Here is a 19,561-nt window from a genome sequence, read left to right as displayed (position 1 = left end):
TCCATGGGGTCGCAAAAAGTCAGACATGACCGAGCAACTAGTACTTTCAGGTATTGCTTGGCTAGTTAGTGCTGGGATGGTGTGCTATCCTGGTTAGTGCATGACTAGGTAGTGCTGGACTAGTTAGTGCTGACTAGACAACCACCTTAGCACCTGCGTCCCCCTTCCTCTCTCCACAGTGTGAGTCAGTGTCCTGCCTGCCCCATGTGTGCCTCCTGTTTACCCCACACCCCCCTCCAAAGCCCCCAGTGTCACTCCATCAGCTCTCATGGGGACAGCATTGTGGTCACGTGGCAGTGGTGGCAGGTCACAGGCTGTGACCTGATCTTCAGGTACTGTGTCCACTTCTTCAAGGTGTATTCCTGGGAAAAGTCAGTGATACCAGTTTGGCCCTGAGGACAGGCACCAGGGATCCCCTGACATCTTGTTTTGCACATTTCTGTGGCTTATCTGTTGGCAGTAATTCCTTAGAAGAGTAGCCTGGCAACAGTGCTTTCAACTGTCCCCTGAGACAGAGATGCACACAGGGACACCCATTAGGTGAATGTTTTGATGGATCAGGCTAGCACTTTCCCCTCTGGGTGTTCACAGGCAGAAGGAACACGAGAGGCTTTTGTGGTCAAGTGACTTTAACTGCAGGACCTGGCAGAACTTTCTCATGATCACATGCGTTTTCGTCCTGCATGTGGGCTGTATCATATGCAGAATTGCCCCAACTTAAAGGCATCATAAGGGCATGGATGGGAAGGGAGCCATTGTTCCAAAGGAAAACTGCTGTGAACATTGATAATATCTGCTCAAGTCTGTTGTTTGCTCAGCTGGACCCTGAGCTGGTCGAGGGCAGCGCTCTGTCTTTACAGCACCCCTGGTCCCCCTCCGCTGGCTGAATGACTTGCTTCTTGGCTGAGGATGCTGAGGATTTGTAATCAGGGAGGAGGGTTGAGGAATGGTTGCAGCCTCATTGGTGGATGATTTAAGACAGAAGTTCAGCTTTTGCCCTAACTGAGTTGAGAAAGTATAATCATAAATTTCCCAGAGAGATCTCTTCAGTCCCAAGTTCTGTTTACGTCTGTGCTTTGCGGTTGCCTTATGTTGCTGTAGCCTCTTGGGAAAGCCTTTGCATGACTTTAAGCTTCCTTTTGCTTATCAAACAAGGTATTTCCTGCACCTTTTACTACCAAACTGTGCAGGTAAACACAGGCTCTTCTTTCACATTTTCTTGTGACTCATTCATGATAAAGGCTTCTCGACTTAGATCCTAGAAGATAGACTCAAGGTTCCGCCCCAACACGCTTCATTTTCAGGCTCTAATTGCATCTCATATTTTGAAAGCCATCACAAAATTGGTGGGCCATTTGCCTTAGTGTAGGAGCCCCCTGAGTGCAGCTTTCAAGGCACTTGGAGGACCCATTAGAAACATACATTAAACAGAATTGCATTACCATCCTAGGAGCAGCATATATAATCAGTACACTTACCTGATTAACCTTTTTAATGAAAAATGTATGTCATCAGAATTTTTCAGTACTGTTTAATTTGTTAGATCATTCTGGGCGTGATGACTATGCAGCATCAAACGACCTTAGAAAAACATTTGCAACGGTTGATTAGATGCCTTTCTCTACCTGAATGATAACCACATGTCTTTTATTTATTTGTTCTGAAACAGGTTTTGCCCGGCATTCTACAGAAGCATTGCTGTATCTTACCAGACAGGAACACAGGTAAATGCATTTGTTCTTCTGATTTGAGATTATTGGTTCTATATCTGTGCAAAACTGAGAAATATGATTGCAAAATTAGATATCTTGATTTTTTAAAGGTAGCTATTTCATATATTGACTGAAACAAACAAAAAAAAAAAAAAAAAAAGAATGATTCGGTTCTATAGTGAGTTATGACCAGAACTCAGAGATTTGTTTTTATTTGATAAAGGAAATAGATGATTGTTGCCTTGAATTTTTAAGGAAGCCAATTGTCTTATAAAGTTGAATATATTAGTATTAATTTCAGTTGTTTCTTTTGTGGATGATATTTATTAAGGCAAGCCACCATTGTTGGTTAGCATGGAATGGCTTTAGAGTCTTCTTGCTGTCGAGGCTTTCCTTGCTCTCAGGGTAGGACTGGCTAGTTGTTATGTTCTTAAAACCTTGAGGATCTTTGTGAATAAAACAACAGTATACATGTCTTAGAGCGGGAGATGCTATGACCCTGTGGTTTCTTGTTGTCGCACAGACGTATGTGGCTGGCAGTTGTAATTAAGGTAGTCTGCATTGCTTTTAAGGAAATATGATGGAGGGAAAAGCCTGAAAAAAAATCCTTTGGAACTTTTTGTTTTAAATTTAAACAAAGAAAATAATTGACATGGAGTGTTATCCTGCAGGTCTGCATCTCAGTCACTCTCCTGTGCTTCTAATTTCCAGCATTTAATTCAGAGACTCAAGTCCTGAGGAAAAGGTAGATGCTGGTTCTTTTGTGCACAGGGTTTTATTAGAGTTTATTCATTTCCAGAATCAGTTTGTCTGTCTGCGTCTGGGATACTCTTGTTGGATATGAAACAGGCTTCTGATACTTCCTCGTGTATTTTCTAATTGAACAAAATGAATCCTAATGTACTCTTCCATGATGATTAGAAGAGTGTAATCCACTGGGATTTTCTCTACTTTTATCAAAAATAGTGTCGTGACTGGAGGTTATGTTTAATGGGGTCTCATTGGTACATGACAAGGCATTGTTTATACTGTGCCTTCCAGTGTAAAATCCTGAGTATTCTGGAAAAATAAGATCTTCATTTTTTAAACTTATGATATGAATAGATATTACTAATTATAATTTTTGAAAAAGGTCATAGACCTGTCTCTGTTTTGGTTTTGTCCAATCAATTACATCTTATCTGAAAATTGGAGCAAATTTACTGCTTACGGGGAAGTTTGTTTAGAACATGGTTAGATCTTTTTTTTTAATGAGAAATATGTTTTTGTACATCAGCTCCTACACTCATTAACTTATTTGCAGCAATGGTGTTAGCAACTGAATGTTCTCTCAAGGTATGATTACATTTATCTATGAAATCTTGTAACTCTTTGGTTCCTTGCACAATCTTAGGTAAGGGTTCTAAGGAGAAGGTAATGGGAGCAGAAAGAGGAGGGAATAATATCTGAGTCCACAATATCTGACTTCTCATGAGGGAAAAGTGATAGGTGGTTCCCTTCCATTATAAATTATCAATATGTGTTAGCCTTCCGGAAAAGGAGGTTCTTCACTGATACGTAGAAGTAGTTTCTACATCACTGATAGCAATTCACACAAATTGAGGGGCTATTTGAAAAAGTATATGATAGAATTTAGGGAAGATAGTCCATTCACAGTGGTTGATGGAGTTCTCCAGTAAGCAGGCTCCCAAATGTGAGGCGTTGGTCCACATAGCAGTCCCTTGGGAGCCTTGTCACAGTCTATCAGTAAGTGGCTGTGATCTTTAGAGCACAAATAATGGTTGAATATTTATTGAGCCTGTTTCTGCTTCCTGAAGGTCTTGGTTAGTAATGAAAAATGTGAACTAGTCACGTGCAAAGAAACAAAGATTTTGCAAGCAGTGTCCATTGACAGCAGTGAGTACAACACAGTTTAAGGTGCAATTCAGTTTCCAGATTAGTTTTTCTCTTCCAGGTGAGTCATTGTTGATTCTGAGATGCAAAAAAGAATAGTGATAGAATTAATAAAAAGTACTGTTCTGTGGGAATCTAAATGGATTTTAAATATTGAGGTGAGTTTCCTATATTTTTAGACAGTTCATTATATAAAAAGTTTCAAGTTAATACAGAAAATATTTCCAGTTTGAGATGCTTGCTTTGCTTTTTATAAGAATCCAAGTAGCCAACCTCTAGAACTAAGAAAGCTTCCTTTCCACTGTGACTTGAGTGTTGAGGCCATTTGTGGGCAGTTTCCGTGAAAATATGTTTACATGATTGAGTGTTTCTCTTTGAAGTCAGTGCTGAGGACCTGAGGCTGTGAACTTAGGTGTGGAAATGGGAAAGAATCATGTCAAGTGGAATGAAAGAGGAGTTGGCTGAAATTGTAGCTTTTGGAAGCGAAAGATTTGAGAATTCTATTTTTTCCTACACAATTCAATCTAATATGTCTAATTAAGTTTCTTAATTATGTAGGAAATGTTTGGAAATTTTTTCAGGCTGAGACATAGTAGTTGTTGCTCTTGTATCTTAATGGCAAATAGGATCTTTAGGAACCTGAATATGGTTTGTTTCACCTTCGTGGTTTTATAGAAGACTTTTCAAACTTTTGGTGAAGAAGATCATTGGCCTAGGTAGAGGGCTTCTTCTTGGGATGATACAAATATTCTGCAGATGATACAAATATATGTTATGGTCACACAACAATGTGAATGTACTTAATGCCACGGAAGTGAACACTCAAAAATGGTTCAAGTGGTAAATTGTATGAAAGATCAACTTCGGGGTGAACATGAGCACTGAGATACTTTCTCTTGAGTGGGTGGGTTGGAGCTTGGATCTTCTGTGTGAAACGCAAAGTGATTCATCTTCCCCCTGCTGCTCCGTGTCTCACGTGTCCGTACACGACTTACAAGTAGCCACCGTCACATGATGCATCAGCTGTGCCTTCCACAGGGGAGACCATGGGTCCTGAGTGTGTGCCCCAGACAGGCTGCCTTTGACCAGTGAAGGGTCTGGTCTTGGTCCTTGGACCGGGGTCCCCAACCTCCAGGATCTGATGCCTGAGAGGACCTGAGGCAGAGCTGATGGAATAACAATAGAAATAAAATGCACAATGAATGTAATGCACTTGAATCATCCCCACACCATTCCCCACCCTCTCCCCCCATCCACGGAAAAACTGTCTTCCACAAAACCAATCCCTGGTGCCAAAAAGATTGGGGACAGTTGCCTTAGATGGTCTGATTCTATATCGGTTTGTCCTTGCTGTTCCTTTGGCCTCTTCGTGCCATTTGGGAAAAATCAAACTCAGGCAGGAGTGAGCTTAATAAATTGTTTTGCTGTGGTGACACAGTGGGCTGGGGCTCTGCCCCTGAGCTTGACAATCTCACAGCATTTACACCCCACCCCCCGACCCCCCACCTATCACGACACAGCCTGCTCAGCTAGCACAAATGACTGGAAGTTATGAGAATGGCTGATTTTGTAGTAAAGCAGCAGTAGTGCTTAACTGTGCAGTTTCATAACAACTAAGCAGTGACGTATCCAGTGGATTAAGCACGTGGCAGTATTTGATGTTTGAGATGAATTTATAGCTCCACAGGGAATACAGAATGATTGTGAACCAAGTTGTGTATAAGAACTGGGTGGAAAGATTTTGAGTACTTTCCATATATTCTGTGGCACTGGTCTTTGTGTTAGGCAACCTGTGGCGTGATGTCCACGAAGACTCAGTCTGACTCTCACCTTGGGTTCCTCCCAGTGATGTGCTGTCTGGTGCTTACTGCCAGCCTCCCGTGCCCGGTGTAAGGGCGGCAGGAAGCCTGGCCCGTGTTTGGGGTGCATATGCCACACCTGGGTACTGGACGTGGGTTGAGGAGGGACCTAATCGTCCCCAGGCCCCAGGAGCTGGTGAGCCTGGCTCCAGTGTGCTCCTGGCTCTTGCCCTCGCTCCTGTGTCTGACTCCTGAGGGGTTAATTCAGGATGCGGTCAGCAGGTGCTCCTCCATCCCCTCGGGGCTGGTTGTCCCCTTGTGTGTGTTGGCAAAATAAAATGTGGGGTTAAAATAAGCACCTTTGTAACGGGTGCTTAATGTTAAGAAGCCTCCATAGGCCGAGTAAGCACTCTTGCATTTCTATTAGGATGCTGAACCCGTGTGCTTCATCAGGCAGGGTTTGGACGCCTGTGGGCACTGGACCCAATTACATGGTGTGGAGCTGCAAGCAGGGCTGTTGGCGTGTGGACAGCTGCTGGGAAGTTTGCATATTGAGGTCAAAGGCAAAGGGGATGTAATGGTGAAAATAGTGGAAACGTTTGCTCTGGTGAGTCCTAAACCCCATAAGTTTCTTTTGAGCCGAAGGTTATAAAAAGCCTTTAATGTCACGTTGGACAAGTGAAGGGAAATCAGTGAGTGAGCTGCTCTTCCTGCCACAGACATGCCTTAAAGCTTGTCCCCAGTGGCGGGTCCGGTGAGAGTCTGGCAGTGAGTGTGTCTGTGGAGACAAAACCCTGCTTCGTTCTCTTCCACTTGACTTGTGCGGTTCTCAGATCTGTGTAGACAGTGATGTCTGCAATGTGAATGGTGGATGTTACACGTGTTTTTGCTGTTTCTAGTTTGTAAGGCTTTCTCATGTTCCTTCCGGCAAGTCCTCCAGCTTCCTCGTGAGATAGGAAACAGTGCCCTTGTCTGCAGATCAGAGCAGTGATGAGCCCTGGCACCGCGTGTCAGCGTCACCGCCACATGGTTGCTGAGGGTCTTGCCAAGACCCAGATGCGGATTTTCACTGAGTCAGTTTGTGATTCCATTGTGACCTTTAGTAAGTCTTTAGCCTTCCCAGTGTCTCCTTCCTGTGAAACACGGTGAAACCACAGAATACTGAGGACTGGGAACCCTGATGCAGGGGCTTGGGGTGAGGTGGGGGAAGCTGCCCGCAGGGCCCCTGGAGCTTCAGAGCGCAAGATGGGTGAGCACATCAGGTGGGTCTGTTGCTGGAAAGATGTTCAGTGAAGTGGAGCAGTTACTTACCTAGGAGGCCTCGCGTTTTGAAATGCCAGGTGAATGGTCTTTTAACTTACTAGGTTAAACATAAGATGTCTTGTCTTTGGAAGACCAAATCCTTCAAGTGAGTTTCCTTTACCCAGAGACGGAAATTATTTATAATACCTTTTTTTCTTTCCAAAAAGAACGGCGGTTGTGGGAATGGGGTGCCAGATGATGTGATTCATAAACCAAGAATAACTCAGGCGGAGCTGGGGGCGCCAGGGGAGGAGGCGGGTGTCTCAGCCCTGATGGTGCTCTTCCTCCAGCCCAAGCCTTGATGACCAGCCACCCTGATCCACCGACAGGAGACGGAAACAGTCCTGTGCTTGAAGGGCTGTATTTTGTGCACTGAAAATGGCTTCATGAGAAAACTCGTCATGCTTGTTAACTGCTGCCAGAGTGAAAGGCTGTGAGTCTGTAGTTTTGTCCTGTACCAGAATTGTCCTACACCACGTGGCTCATCTTAACCTCAGGGCTCTCACAGCTTGGTGGCATCTTGGCGCCACGTGGGAAGGTCAGTGCTGTGGGAGGCCAGGACCCGGATTCGGCCCCTGCTCGCCTGGAGCAGGTGATTCTGTGCAGGGCAGACCTCGGACCCTGTCCACCCTGGCCTGTGAGGCCTTCCTCAGGTCAGTGGTCTCTGCCGGGTTGGTGTGGAGGCAGAAGGCCTGTGGCTCAGGTCTGAATGTCCTGCAGCAGCGCCTGTGCTGAAGGTCTCCTGGGGAACCTGGCAGCTGACATCGGGCTCAGTGGCGCCCAGCTCGTGGGGCAGGCTGGGCCACGGGCTGTCTATCCCTAGGTGCTGTGTGGGTCTGAGACTGCAGCTTCAGGTGGACGGTCAGCTTTGTCTGAGGGGCTCCCAGGGCTCACACTGGGGGCGGGGACGAGCACCCCCCTGCTGGCATCCACCCCAGGACCTCGTGTGGAGCCCTGTTCCCTGTAGAACAAGCCTGCATCCCAAGAACACCTTCCCCACACCTCTGTTCTTTTTCTTTATCATCATCCCAGGATGGTATCTACAAGGTACACATTTATTTTGTGTAGTAAGTTGGTCAGTGTGGATAAAACTACCAAGTTAAGTGATGGTGTGACCGTGTCCTGACTTCTGGGGACAAAATCTTGGTCAGTGTTGAGTCTGAAGCCATGGAGAACATGCACAGCCAAGGGTGAGGTGCAGGATGCGTCTAAAAGCTCAGTGAATTCTCTCAAACTCTAAGCTCTTCTGGACCTTGAATCTCAGTCTCCTCTGAATTCTCCGAGTATTCTATGTGCACACATGTTTGTGGGATGTTCAGAAATGTCAGACTTAAGTCTCCTGGTTTAAAAATCCTTTGCTTGTCAGTTCAGTTCAGTTCAGTCGCTCAGTTGTGTCCGACTCTTTGTGACCCCGTGAATCACAGCATGCCAGGCCTCCCTGTCCATCACCAACTCCCGGAGTTCACCCAAACTCATGTCCACCAAGTCAGTGATGCCATCCAGCCATCTCATCCTCTGTTGTCCCCTTCTCCTCCTGCCCCCAACCCCTCCCAGCATCAGGGTCTTTTCCAATGAGTCAGTTCTTCGCATGAGGTGGCCAAAGTACTGGAGTTTCAGCTTCAACATCAGTCCTTCCAGTGAACACCCAGGACTGATCTCCTTTAGGATGGACTGGTTGGATCTCCTTGCAGTCCAAGGGACTCTCAACAGTCTTTTCTAACACCACAGTTCAAAAGCATCAATTCTTTGGCACTCAGCTTTCTTGACAGTCCAACTCTCACATCCATACATGACCACTGGAAAAACCATAGCCTTGACTAGACGGACCTTTGTTGGCAAAGTAATGTCTCTGCTTTTGAATATGCTATCTAGGTTGGTCATAACTGTCCTTCCAAGGAGTAAGCGTCTTTTAATTTCATGGCTGCAGTCACCATCTGCAGTGATTTTGGAGCCCCAAAAAATAAAGTCAGCCACTGTTTCCACTGTTTCCCCATCTATTTGCCTTGAAGTGATGGGACCAGATGCCATGATCTTCGTTTTCTGAATGTTGAGCTTTAAGCCAACTTTTTCACTCTCCTCTTTCACTTGCATCAAGAGGCTTTCGAGTTCCTCTTCACTTTCTGCCATAAGGGTAGTGTCATCTGCATATCTGAGGTTATTAATATTTCTCCCAGCAATCTTGATTCCAGCTTATGCTTATTCCAGCCCAGCGTTTCTCATGATGTACTCTGCATAGAAGTAAGCAGGGTGACAATATACAGCCTTGATGTACTCCTTTTCCTATTTGCAACCAGTCTGTTGTTCCATGTCCAGTTCTAACTGTTGCTTCCTGACCTGCATATAGATTTCTCAAGAGGCGGTCAGGTGGTCTGGTATTCCCATCTCTTCCAGAATTTTCCACAGTTTATTATGATCCACACAGTCAAAGGCTTTGGCATAGTCAATAAAACAGTAGATGTTTTCCTGGAACTCTCTTGCTTTTTCGATGATCCAGCAGATGTTAGCAATTTGATCTCTGGTTCCTCTGCCTTTTCTAAAATCAGCTTTAACATCTGGAAGTTCGTGGTTCACATATTGCTGAAGCCTGGCTTGGAGAATTTTGAGCATTACTTTACTGGCGTGTGAGATGAGTGCAATTGTGTGGGAGTTTGAGCATTCTTTGCCATTGCCTTTCTTTGGGATTGGAATGAAAACTGACCGTTTCCAGTCCTGTGGGCACTGCTGAGTTGTCCAAATTTGCTGGCATATTGAGTGCAGCACTTTCACAGTATCATCTTTCAGGTTTTGAAATAGGTCAACTGGAATTCCATCACCTTCACTAGCTTTGTTTGTAGTGATGCTTTCTATGGTCCACTTGACTTCACATTCCAGGATGTCTGCTCTAGGTGAGTGATCACACCATTGTGATTATCTGGCTTGTGAAGATCTTTTTTGTTATTCTGTGTATTCTTGCCACCTCTTCTTAATGTCTTCTGCTTCAGTTACCGTTGGTTGTCAGGGTCCCTTAAGATTCTGAGCATTGGTCATTTCTCATCAGCCTTCACTAGGAATTAGGGTCCATGGAGTTGTCTGAAACCTGTCAGGAGTGGGCTTTTATACCTTCCCTGTTTAATTAGGTTCTGTGGCTTGGGTGTCACATGATCCCTTGTGAAAGATGGTAAGATGACATCTCTGCTCAGAGTTGCCAGCTAGATGCCACTTTAGATGAGAAGTCTGCTCTGTTCTTTGACCTGTGACCTGGTGACCACCTCTGGGGTGTCATGGTGCCTGTATCCCCAGAGGAGGTGCTGCTCAGGAAGGGAGGACTCTGAGTTCCTGGTGTGGGAGGGGCCCCAGAAGTTACTCCAGCCTCACAGAAGTGCTTGTTTTGAGGTTAAAGGCAGCTTTAATATTTGCCAAAAACAACATTTTAAAATAATGCCAGGAAATCATTTTATTGTAAAAATACTCAATATTAAAGTTTAAAGCTTTTAAGAAATATGAGTTTATTTCATCTTGGGTAAAAACAATCTTTTTTTCAGGTTTTAAAAATTAGTAAAAAATATTTCTGAGCTCTGCCTGAATACATAGGTGCAGGATTGTGTGTGTGCGTGCATGTCTGAGGTGCTTTCATTACCTGCAACCACAGACCATATGCAGGTGGAGTGGTTTTAGTGTGTGTTTTAGTTCCCTCACTTTAAAGTTTGAATGAAGCCCCAGGTGAAGACAGTGATCGATGTTTTCATTGAGAGTTTGCTTATTTAGCAGTGCAATTTCACTGCTAAGCAGGCATTTGTGGGACACGTAAATGGAGCTGCAAACACTAGATTTATAGCACGGTCCTCCTGGCACAAACTACAGTTAATATGCAAGAGTGTTGAGGACTCAGACACAGCCAGTGAGAGATAAAGAAGGGGTGCTTCCTGAGGCCCTGCTGCGCCTCCTTGGGTCCTGGGGGCTGGGGGGAGGTTGCACCGGGTGGTCCTGTGTGTGCATCTTGGGGGGACAGCTGGGGTGACGCGTCGAGAGACTGACGCCAGGACGGATTCGCCACACCCGCCCCTGGGAGCCTCCCGTTTATTTCTCGTTCGTGTCCACCCCCAATGGAATGAAAACTTCCCACTTTACACCCAGTTCCTTACATTGATGCTCATGTTTAAGGTGTTTCATAAGAAGGACACAGCGGTGACTTGAATGCATCTTCTTAAAGGTGTCTGTTGGTAGGATTCCCTGGGGTCAGGACCGCCTCTTACTGATTCGGTGCCCCCAGCACAAATACTCGGTGGACACTGATAAAAGTGATTTTAAATTGAGCTGAACTGAATGTGTGCCTTTATTGGTGACTGGTGTCCTGTCACTGGAGAAGTAGCGTAGGAGAAAAGCATAAGCAGCTAAGGGGAGAGGTTGCAGAGAGTGGTTTTACAACCAAAGTTAAACACACAAAGCCAAAGGTCTGAGGTTTGTTGGACACACATCTGAGTAGTGTAGCTGCTGTGTGTAAGTGATTCCAGGGTCGTTCAAACAAATGTTCCCTTCCAGAGGGATGACCCGTCAGTTCCTGGAATAGACCGGTGATGCTGTGGACTGTGCAGAGAGCTCTGTATAATGAAATCACAGCATCAGGCCTGCCTTGATGATTACCTGAGGACATGAACAGCAGTGCGTGCACATCAGAAGGGGTCCCCAAGGAGACGGCCCTGGTGTTCAGTTAGGGCGATGTGTTTAAGTGTCCCACTGGGTCCAGGTCAGCTGACAGTCACAGCTCATGGAGTGGTGAGCGTGGGCTCTCTCAACTGTGAGTAGGAAGACGGAAGGACGCCGTCTGTGGATGGTAGGCCAGGAGCCAGCAACCAGGTGGCCTCAGGGATGGATGCAGAGACAGCTCTGAGGCACCTCTGGGTTCTCCATGTGAAGGACAAGAAACCCTGTGGTCTCCATCTGAAAGTGTGGCCGCCGGGGTTCCCCAGAGACAGAACAAGAGGATGGGTGTGTGTGTATAAATGCATGTATCTTTATATAGAAGGACTTAGATTTCTTGTGAGGAACTTTGGCTCGTGTAATTGTGGGGGCTGACACAGCCCATGATCTGCAGCCTCATGACCCAGGAGAGTTTGTGTTGCAATTCAAGTCCAAAGGTAGGGAAACCCACATCCCAATTTGAAATCAGCAAGCAGCAAAGTCTCCCTTGAAGCCTTTGTTTTCTGTCCAGGCCTTTGGCTGATTGGGGGCCCCTCCACCCACCCCAGGAGGATTGATCTGCTTTACTTAGCTCACCAGTTCAGATGACAACCTCATCCAGGTTGTATGTGGTACATACATGTGCTGTAGGTTGCACAGTGTGTGTGTGTACGTGGTACAAATGTGCGGTGTGCACATGTATATGCATAGTAGATGTATGTGTGCAGTGTGTGTGTGTGTCCATGGTGCAGACGTGTGTGTTACACACGTGCCATATGCTGCATGGCGTGTGCGTGTGCATTGTTGATGCATGTGTGTTCACAGTAGATGCCTGTGTGTGGTGCACACGTGCCATATGGTGCATGGCATGTGTGTATGCATTGTTGGTGCATGTGTGTTCATAGATGCACATGTGTGTTGCACACATGCTGCATGCTGCATGGCACATGTGTGTGCGTTGGTGCATGTGTGTTCACAGTAGATGCATGTGTGTGGTGTACACGTGCTGCATGCTGCATGGCACGTGTGTGTGCATTGGTGCATGTGTGTTCACAGTAGATGCGTGTGTGTGGTGCACACATGCTGCATGCTGCATGGCACGTGTGCGCATTGGTGCATGTGTGTTCACAGTAGATGCATGTGTGTGGTGTACGCATGCTGCATGGCACATATGTGTGCATTGGTGCATGTGTGTTCACAGTAGATGCATGTGTGGTGTACACGTGCTGCATGCGGCATGGCACATATGTGTGCATTGGTGCATGTGTGTTCACAGTAGATGCATGTGTGTGGTGTACACATGCTGCATGCTGCATGGCACATGTGTGCGCGTTGGTGCATGTGTGTTCACAGTAGATGCATGTGTGTGGTGCACACGTGCTGCATGGCATGTGTGTGTGCATTGATACATGTGTGTTCACAGTAGATGCATGTGTGTGGTGTACACATGCTGCATGGCACATGTGTGCACGTTGGTGCATGTGTGTTCACAGTAGATGCATGTGTGTGGTGTACACGTGCTGCATGGCACATATGTGTGCATTGGTGCATGTGTGTTCACAGTAGATGCGTGTGTGTGGTGCACACGTCCTGCATGCTGCACAGTGCATGTGTGCATTGTTGATGCATGTGCACAGTCTCCGCATGGGTGACAGAACATTTTGAGCCCGAGTCTGCAAGGCACCCTGGTGACCTACTGCTCCCTCCTCCTCCTGTTCCAGGTGAGGAGGCTGAGCCTGCTCAGGTATCTCTTAGCCAGAGCAAGGCTGCCTGTGGCCCGTGGGTCTGAGCTGCCCCGACCCGAGGACGCGCTGTCAGTCTCTGGCTCTCTTCCCAGATGCCTGGCCTCCCGGGGACCAGCAGCAGCACCTCGCAACACCAAGGGTTCTGTATGCATTTCCCATTCATGTCGCTAAGGCATCCTTCCATGCTGCCATTTTTATTATCCCAACTTTAAAGGTGAAATGGAGACTCTGAGAATTTAAGTAAATGTCAAAATAGTCATAAAATAAGTAGCAAAATTCAAACATTAAGCTGGGTCTTCAGGCTCTTAAGTCCCCTGGTCTTTCCAAGGCTCTCACAAACTTCATTTAAATTCCAAGCATTCTTACTGCTTTAATGCAGCCAAAGGCATTTTTAATTTTAAAGAGGAAGCTCATGATTCCCTTATACTCCTGGCTTTTCTTTTATTGGCTTTGAGGGGCCTGGCGAATGCACTGCTCAGACTCATGCACACACCAGTGATGCGCTGGACGGCCCCTCACAGGATGACGGCCCAGGTCCCTCGGGCAGAGCCTGCGTCCATCCTGGGCACCAGGCTCCCCGGCAGGCCTGGGTCTGCGGCCCCAACTTGGCTGTTGCTGCTCCTCCACAGGCTGACTTGCAAGGTTTCTGAATGATACTTTCTGAGGACAGGTTCCTTTGCTTCTGCCCTGTGTTCACTGTTCCTTGGCCTCCGAGGTTCAGGACTATGGTTCCCACTGCTGTTTCCTTCACGTCTTCTCCCTGCAGCCCCTGCAGAGAAATGAGCCAAGGGCCTGGGGCACCCCCTCAAGAGGGCCCTTCTCCCTGATATCCCAAGGCCAAGTGGGATGCAGGTGGGGCAGACCTGGGCTTCACCCCAGCTGCCCTCAGAGCCAGGATCCCAACCCACCCAGCCCGGCACCCTGCCATCCAGGCATCTCGTGTGGCGCCGAGGAAGCAGGTGGCCTGGCTGGCAGCAGCCAACATCCTCCTGGCCCTGGCCAGGCCCGCAGGCCTCTTCTCATGCGCTCACCTTCCTGCGGACCCCAGGTGTCTGCTCTGTCTCCTCCGCCCTCGCTGACCTCCCTTCTCACCTGCTCCCCACCCCAAAAGAACTCACACTCCTTAGCATCCCTTGGGTCTTCTCGGGGAAGCATCCTGGATGGTCCCAGGCAGAAGCCAGCACGTGGGTGCTCCAGCACATGTGTTCATCTTGCTTCAGGAGCAGATTATGTCCTGGCCCCCAGCACCCTGAGTTCTCTGCAAATGTGGGGAGCCTTGGATCTCCAGGGAATTTAAAAACCATCACACGGTGGCTGCTTTCTGCTCCCCCCATTCCTGAGTGTTTCCAGGAGGCAGGAGGGAGGTGGGGGCCTCCTTTGAGACTCCTGTGGAGGCCCTGCTTCCTGGCTAAGTCTGCACAGACCCAGGGAACTGATACAACCCAAATACCAGCAGTCTGGAGGCAGCTGCACACAGCCCTGCACTGTCGAGAAGCAGGTCCTGGCGATCCAGGTCTGGCAAATCCTGGTGACCCTGTTCCAGGGGCTCCTTGCAGCTCAGAGGCTTAGTTCCTCCCTCTCCACATGTCCTGCACTCGCATGTCTGTGTGGCTGCAGGACTCCCCTTCTTTCACTACCCCATCCCAGTGAGATCCATTCTAGGGTTCTGTGGTCTTCTTTGGGGACTCCGTCCTGCTGTCCTTCAACCCACACCCTGGAGCAGTCCGCACACTGCAGTCAGCACCGTTCCTGGAGGGGTTTCTGGGAGCAATGCTCCCCTCCTATCACACAGCACACTGGAGACTCATGTGCACGTCCCTGTTCTGACAGTGGAAGGGCTGTCCTCGTGGCCAGCATCGCTTGCTGTCATAGTTTACACTCAGGCTCATCTCCCGCCCACGTGTGGCTCTGGGGCTGTGTGCAGGCATCTCCATGGCCTGGGGCCACACGAGGTTTCTGTCCCTGCACAGACGTGGCTCTGCCCCGGGGTCTCCTCCATCAGCATGGACGCCTGCCGTCCTTCACCTCTGGGCCTTTGTGCATGGTTCCTCCACGACCTAGATCACCTCTGTCTGCCTGGCTCTCTCCTCCTCATCTGAGACTCAGATCCTTGTCCTCTGAACCTTTCTCTGCAGAGCACCCTCTGGTGGGGTCACGGGTATGCCCCACCACACTAGAGCTGTCATTTCATGCGCCTGGTGCACACAGTGACAAGCAGAGAGCGGCCATGACGGTCAGCAGGGAGGATGGCTCCGCTGGCTCCTCTCTTTAGGAAGGTGAGAGGGCATGTGGCATAGAGCTGTGCTGGCAGTACTTCTGCAAATGCTGTAAAAGAAAGTACCAGGATTTTCACATGAGACTCAGGAGTCTTAGGCTTTGACCCAATGCAGACACATCACGTGGTCTTGTTTGAGTGAAACGCACAGTGAAATCATGACACAAAGGCAGGCCAATCCATTCCTTCATCACATGGAAAACCCATGTCATCATGGAAGGAAAATAACAGAGTTCTGAGATGTGAAAACAGAACCTGATCCCAGCCCCTAATGCACTGCATCCTGTCTGCGACGGGACAGTGACCTGGTGATGCTGCTAAATGCACCGCATCCTGACCATGCCAGGATGGTGCCCTGGTGATGCTGCTAAACATGGGGAGAGGGGCACAGATGCTCAGGGCACCCGCACAAGACAGTGCCACCAACAGTCCCATGGGAGATCGAGGGCGCCCTGGGGGCTGGATCCAAACTGCCTTGTCCCCCTGAGGGACCTTGGGACCTGCAGCCCAGACCTCGCCCTTGCTCTGGACTCAAGCCTCCTGAGTCACTGAGTCACAGAAGCCTCCTCAGTTTCACGATGGAGGATCCTAGCTGCCAGCCCCGTCCCTGGACGCTTCTTTGTGGTCCAAGTCACCAGACACAGCCCCACCTTCCTCGTGGCCTGTCTCTCAGGGGTTCCCTGATAGGGAGTCAGAGCCCCCAAGGGCTTGTCATTTGAGGTATCAGCACTGGCCCAGTGTGGCTCTGGCCAGTGGGCTGCATCCTCAGGGCTGAGGCCATGCTGGATAATTAGGGACCACCCAGCAGGGGCACCCCAAATGACACACCAGTGCCCTGAAAACCGAGTCTGCTGTGTCAGGCACCCCAGCCTGACTGTCGGATTCACGAGCCCCTTGTGGTCTTCCTCCTGGCCAGTAATCATCCGCTCCTGTCCCTGGGTTCAGGGGGTTGCCTGCAGTGGTCAGTTCCAGATGGTGTCCTTGTCTGTCACACCAGTTTACCCTCTGCTCAAGTTGGACAGCATCTGGGCTGGGCATCCTGGAAGCTGCAGGAGCTGGGTCAGCCCCACTGTCCGTGGTCAGCACTGCCAGGTGCAGGCACTTTGAACTTGGGCACTGGCATTTGCTTCGAACGGTGGTGCAGGGAGTTTCTTCATTTATCTTTTGGGGGAAGGTGGAGGGAAGACTTCAGGTAGGGCTTTGAAAACATGTCCATTAATGCCGCTCATTCCCCCACCCCACTGTGTCTCTTGATCCTGGCGTTTTGGTTTTTCTCCTTTATTTTGTAAGCCAGTATGTCCCAGTCAGTAATCATAACTGTGCAGTCTTGCACAGCTATTTCTTATTCTCATGCAGATCTTCGTGAGAAAGGAATGGTTACAGTGGAGCATTTTGACAAAATAAATTTTCACATAATGTGACCAGACAGGTGCATCCTGTTCAGGAGGGGTCAGTGTGAAATCGTGAATTTTTACAGAAGTTTAAAATAGCTTCACACAACCCGAGTCTTTTGTTGCAGTTATTTACCAGGAGCAGCCTAATATAGCCTGCCCGGGGACAGGGCATTTAATCACCCGCTGCCCCACAAGCGCTTGGTGGCTTGCGAGCCGGCTGTCAGGGCGCAAGGAGGATCACAGCCCTAGCTTGCCCACCTAGCCCAGCTGTCCATTTTGCAGGAATCAGGCATTAGGCAGTTGTTTGTGAACCAGAATCATACAGCTAATCCTCAGCCTGTTTTCTGGTGGTCAGAGAACATTCCTGTGGGCGGATGGATGCAGGTGACCCAGCCAGCCAGCACCCGCAGTGTTTTCATAGCCCACAGTTCACAGAGCAGCGTCCTGAACCTGCTGCTCCCTGGGTCTGAGTCTCAGCTTTTCTTGGGAGGCGGCCAGGCTGAGATGTGGCCCGACACTCTTCCCCACACCCACTGACCAAGAGGCTGGCATCAGCCCTTCTCTCTGTCCATCTTCAGGTCTGAGTCACTCGCTTAGAGGCTGAGAAGTCATCAGCTCGAAGGGGCAGACGTCAGATTCAAGACAGCTAGTTAGCAAATTAAAAACTGCTTTTGAAAACTCCAGAAAACCTCCAAGAGTGTGTCCCCCTGGAGAGTGCTTCTGTTCCTGTTGCATGTCTCTTCCACAAGCTCTGATAGAATAGCAGCCATCACCAGTTATGGAAATTTGTTCTATTTCTAATATTCAAAGAGCTTAAATTCCAATCTGCCACCAGTGGTGAAAAGCTAGAAGCCGTGGCTCACCAATATTTTTTTCTTTTTGCAGCTTCTTTGATTGAGATGAGCCCTCTAGCATTGGTGAAATGGCAGCCATGCATTTACATCAGTTTTCATTATGCATTCTGATGCCATAGCCTCAGAGTGCAGCCTCACCCCTCTCCCTCTGTCTTCTCGTTGCACGGTCACCCAAATCCCCAGTGCTGAGCTCGCACTGACGGGGTTGGCGCTGCGCGGCCTGAGGTCCTGGGTGGAGGGCAGGGCAGGGCGGGCCAGTGCAGCACTTGCCGCAGGGTTTGCCTCCCCCTCTCTTCCTGGCTCATGAAGCTCTGCTTCAGCCTCTGTAACCCAGCTTAACCTTGATTCCTCCCACACGAAGCTCATCCAGACTCACCTTTGGCAAGTCTGGGTCTTTCCCTCCCCACCTGACGGGACCAGAGAAGGTGTGTCAGGAGGCTGCGCTTGCTCCCACCTGCGTCATCCAGAGCAGCCAAGAACCGCCTGAGAATCTGCAAACCACGTCTCCTCGGCCGGGCGTGTAGCAGTTGAAGTTCATAGGAAACTTGATCCACTTACAGACGGCGCCTCCGCAGCCCACCAGGCACCAAAGGTCTTTCACTCCCACCTCTTCATCTTTTGTTTTCCAAACAAGCTTTCACCATATTTCACAGTCAGGATGGTTCCAGCAAATCCCACTTCTTTGACTCTAACTGTGCCCGGGTCCTCACAGCCAGCCCCAGGGCTGGTGACTTCCTGAGGACTTGCAGCCTGTAGTCTTACACAGATGAGACTTACTCCTGGGAAAGGATACAGCATCCACTGTCCAGGGGAGGAGGTGCACAGGGGCCAATCAGAGAGACAGGGTGCAGTTCCCACAGCCCTTCCCCCAGGGAAGCCCCACAGCAGTAAGTCAGGATGTGACGGGAGGCGTCGTCCATCAGAGATGCTCACCCACACGTGGAGTCCAGGTCGAGTTGGCTGCCCAATGCCTGTGTGAGGACAGTGGTCACTAAAAATCCGGACCCCCAAAAGATAAGCATGTTCTCTGGTGTCGTGACTCAGACCCACAGACAGACAGACAGAAGGGCTGAGGCCAGCCTGCTGGTCATTGGGTGTGGGCAAGGCTGCCAGACCACCGCCCCCTCCCCCATTGTTCACACGAAAGCACAGCGAGCCACTCTTAGAGTTCAGGGGATGTTTGCGGCAGTTTACAGGGTGGGAGCTCTTCACCAGTCAAGTTCTCAGACAGCCTTAAAGGTCAGGTTTGCAGGTAAGCCTTTCTGAAGATAGCAGCCCCAGGCCTGCTGTGTCCTCTCTTCTCTGCACAGTGTGCAATCAGAAGAAAAATGTTCAGGGAGACATTTGCAGTTGTGGGTTTTTTTGTCCTCAGTCTTTGAAATCGAGTGTGTACTTTCACTGAGTTGGGCTAACCTTGTGGCTTAGCTGGTGAAGAACCTTCCTGCAGTGCAGGAGACCTGGGTTTGATCCCTGGGTTGGGAAGATCCCCTGGAGAAGGGAACGGCTACCAACTCCAGTATTCTGGCCTGGAGAATCCCATGGACTGTACAGTCCATGGGGTCGCAAAGAGTTGGACAAGACTGAGTGACTTTCACTTCAGTTTCCCTTTAGGACAGCACAGATTGCCAAGGGCACGGTCGCTGGGTGTGACTGCGGCCGGGTCTGGAAACAGGGCAGCTGTAGAGGGAGTGCTTCCTAACGGGGCTCCCCACTTCACAGACAGGGAGGGCCACTTGTGTAAGGTCACGTGAAGGAACTAGTAATACATGTGGAGTTAACACATTATGTGGTGAAAGTTATCCGTTGATTAGATTAAAGTGGCCAGAAGTTAATGGAATTGTATGAATTCTCTAAATATGCTTAAATTTCTCACTTAAACTCCAGGAAGTTAACCTGGGCTTCTGTTTTTCTGTGTTGAAAACCCTGACATC

The 19,561-nt window shown here is 48.9% G+C and overlaps 1 protein-coding gene across 4 annotated transcripts in view; it reads left to right on the top strand.

The window, feature by feature from the left end:
• Positions 1-19,561, top strand: part of DLGAP2 (DLG associated protein 2) — a 634,262-nt gene that overhangs the window by 183,138 nt on the left and 431,563 nt on the right. For all 4 annotated transcript variants that reach the window (XR_008710212.1, XR_008710210.1, XR_008710213.1 and 1 more), the window contains one exon: positions 1,670-1,724. Coding sequence is in view for 1 of the 4 variants with exons in the window: in XM_055567595.1 (XP_055423570.1) it covers positions 1,670-1,724 (55 nt within the window). In the remaining 3 variants the exon portion in view is untranslated. The remainder of the gene's footprint in view (positions 1-1,669; positions 1,725-19,561) is intronic.

Source organism: Bubalus kerabau, chromosome 2 (genome assembly GCF_029407905.1).
Source record: "Bubalus kerabau isolate K-KA32 ecotype Philippines breed swamp buffalo chromosome 2, PCC_UOA_SB_1v2, whole genome shotgun sequence".
Classification (NCBI taxonomy): Eukaryota; Metazoa; Chordata; class Mammalia; order Artiodactyla; family Bovidae; genus Bubalus; species Bubalus kerabau.
Note: the sequence above shows the minus strand (reverse complement) of the source record. Positions and strands in the feature narration are given on the sequence as shown.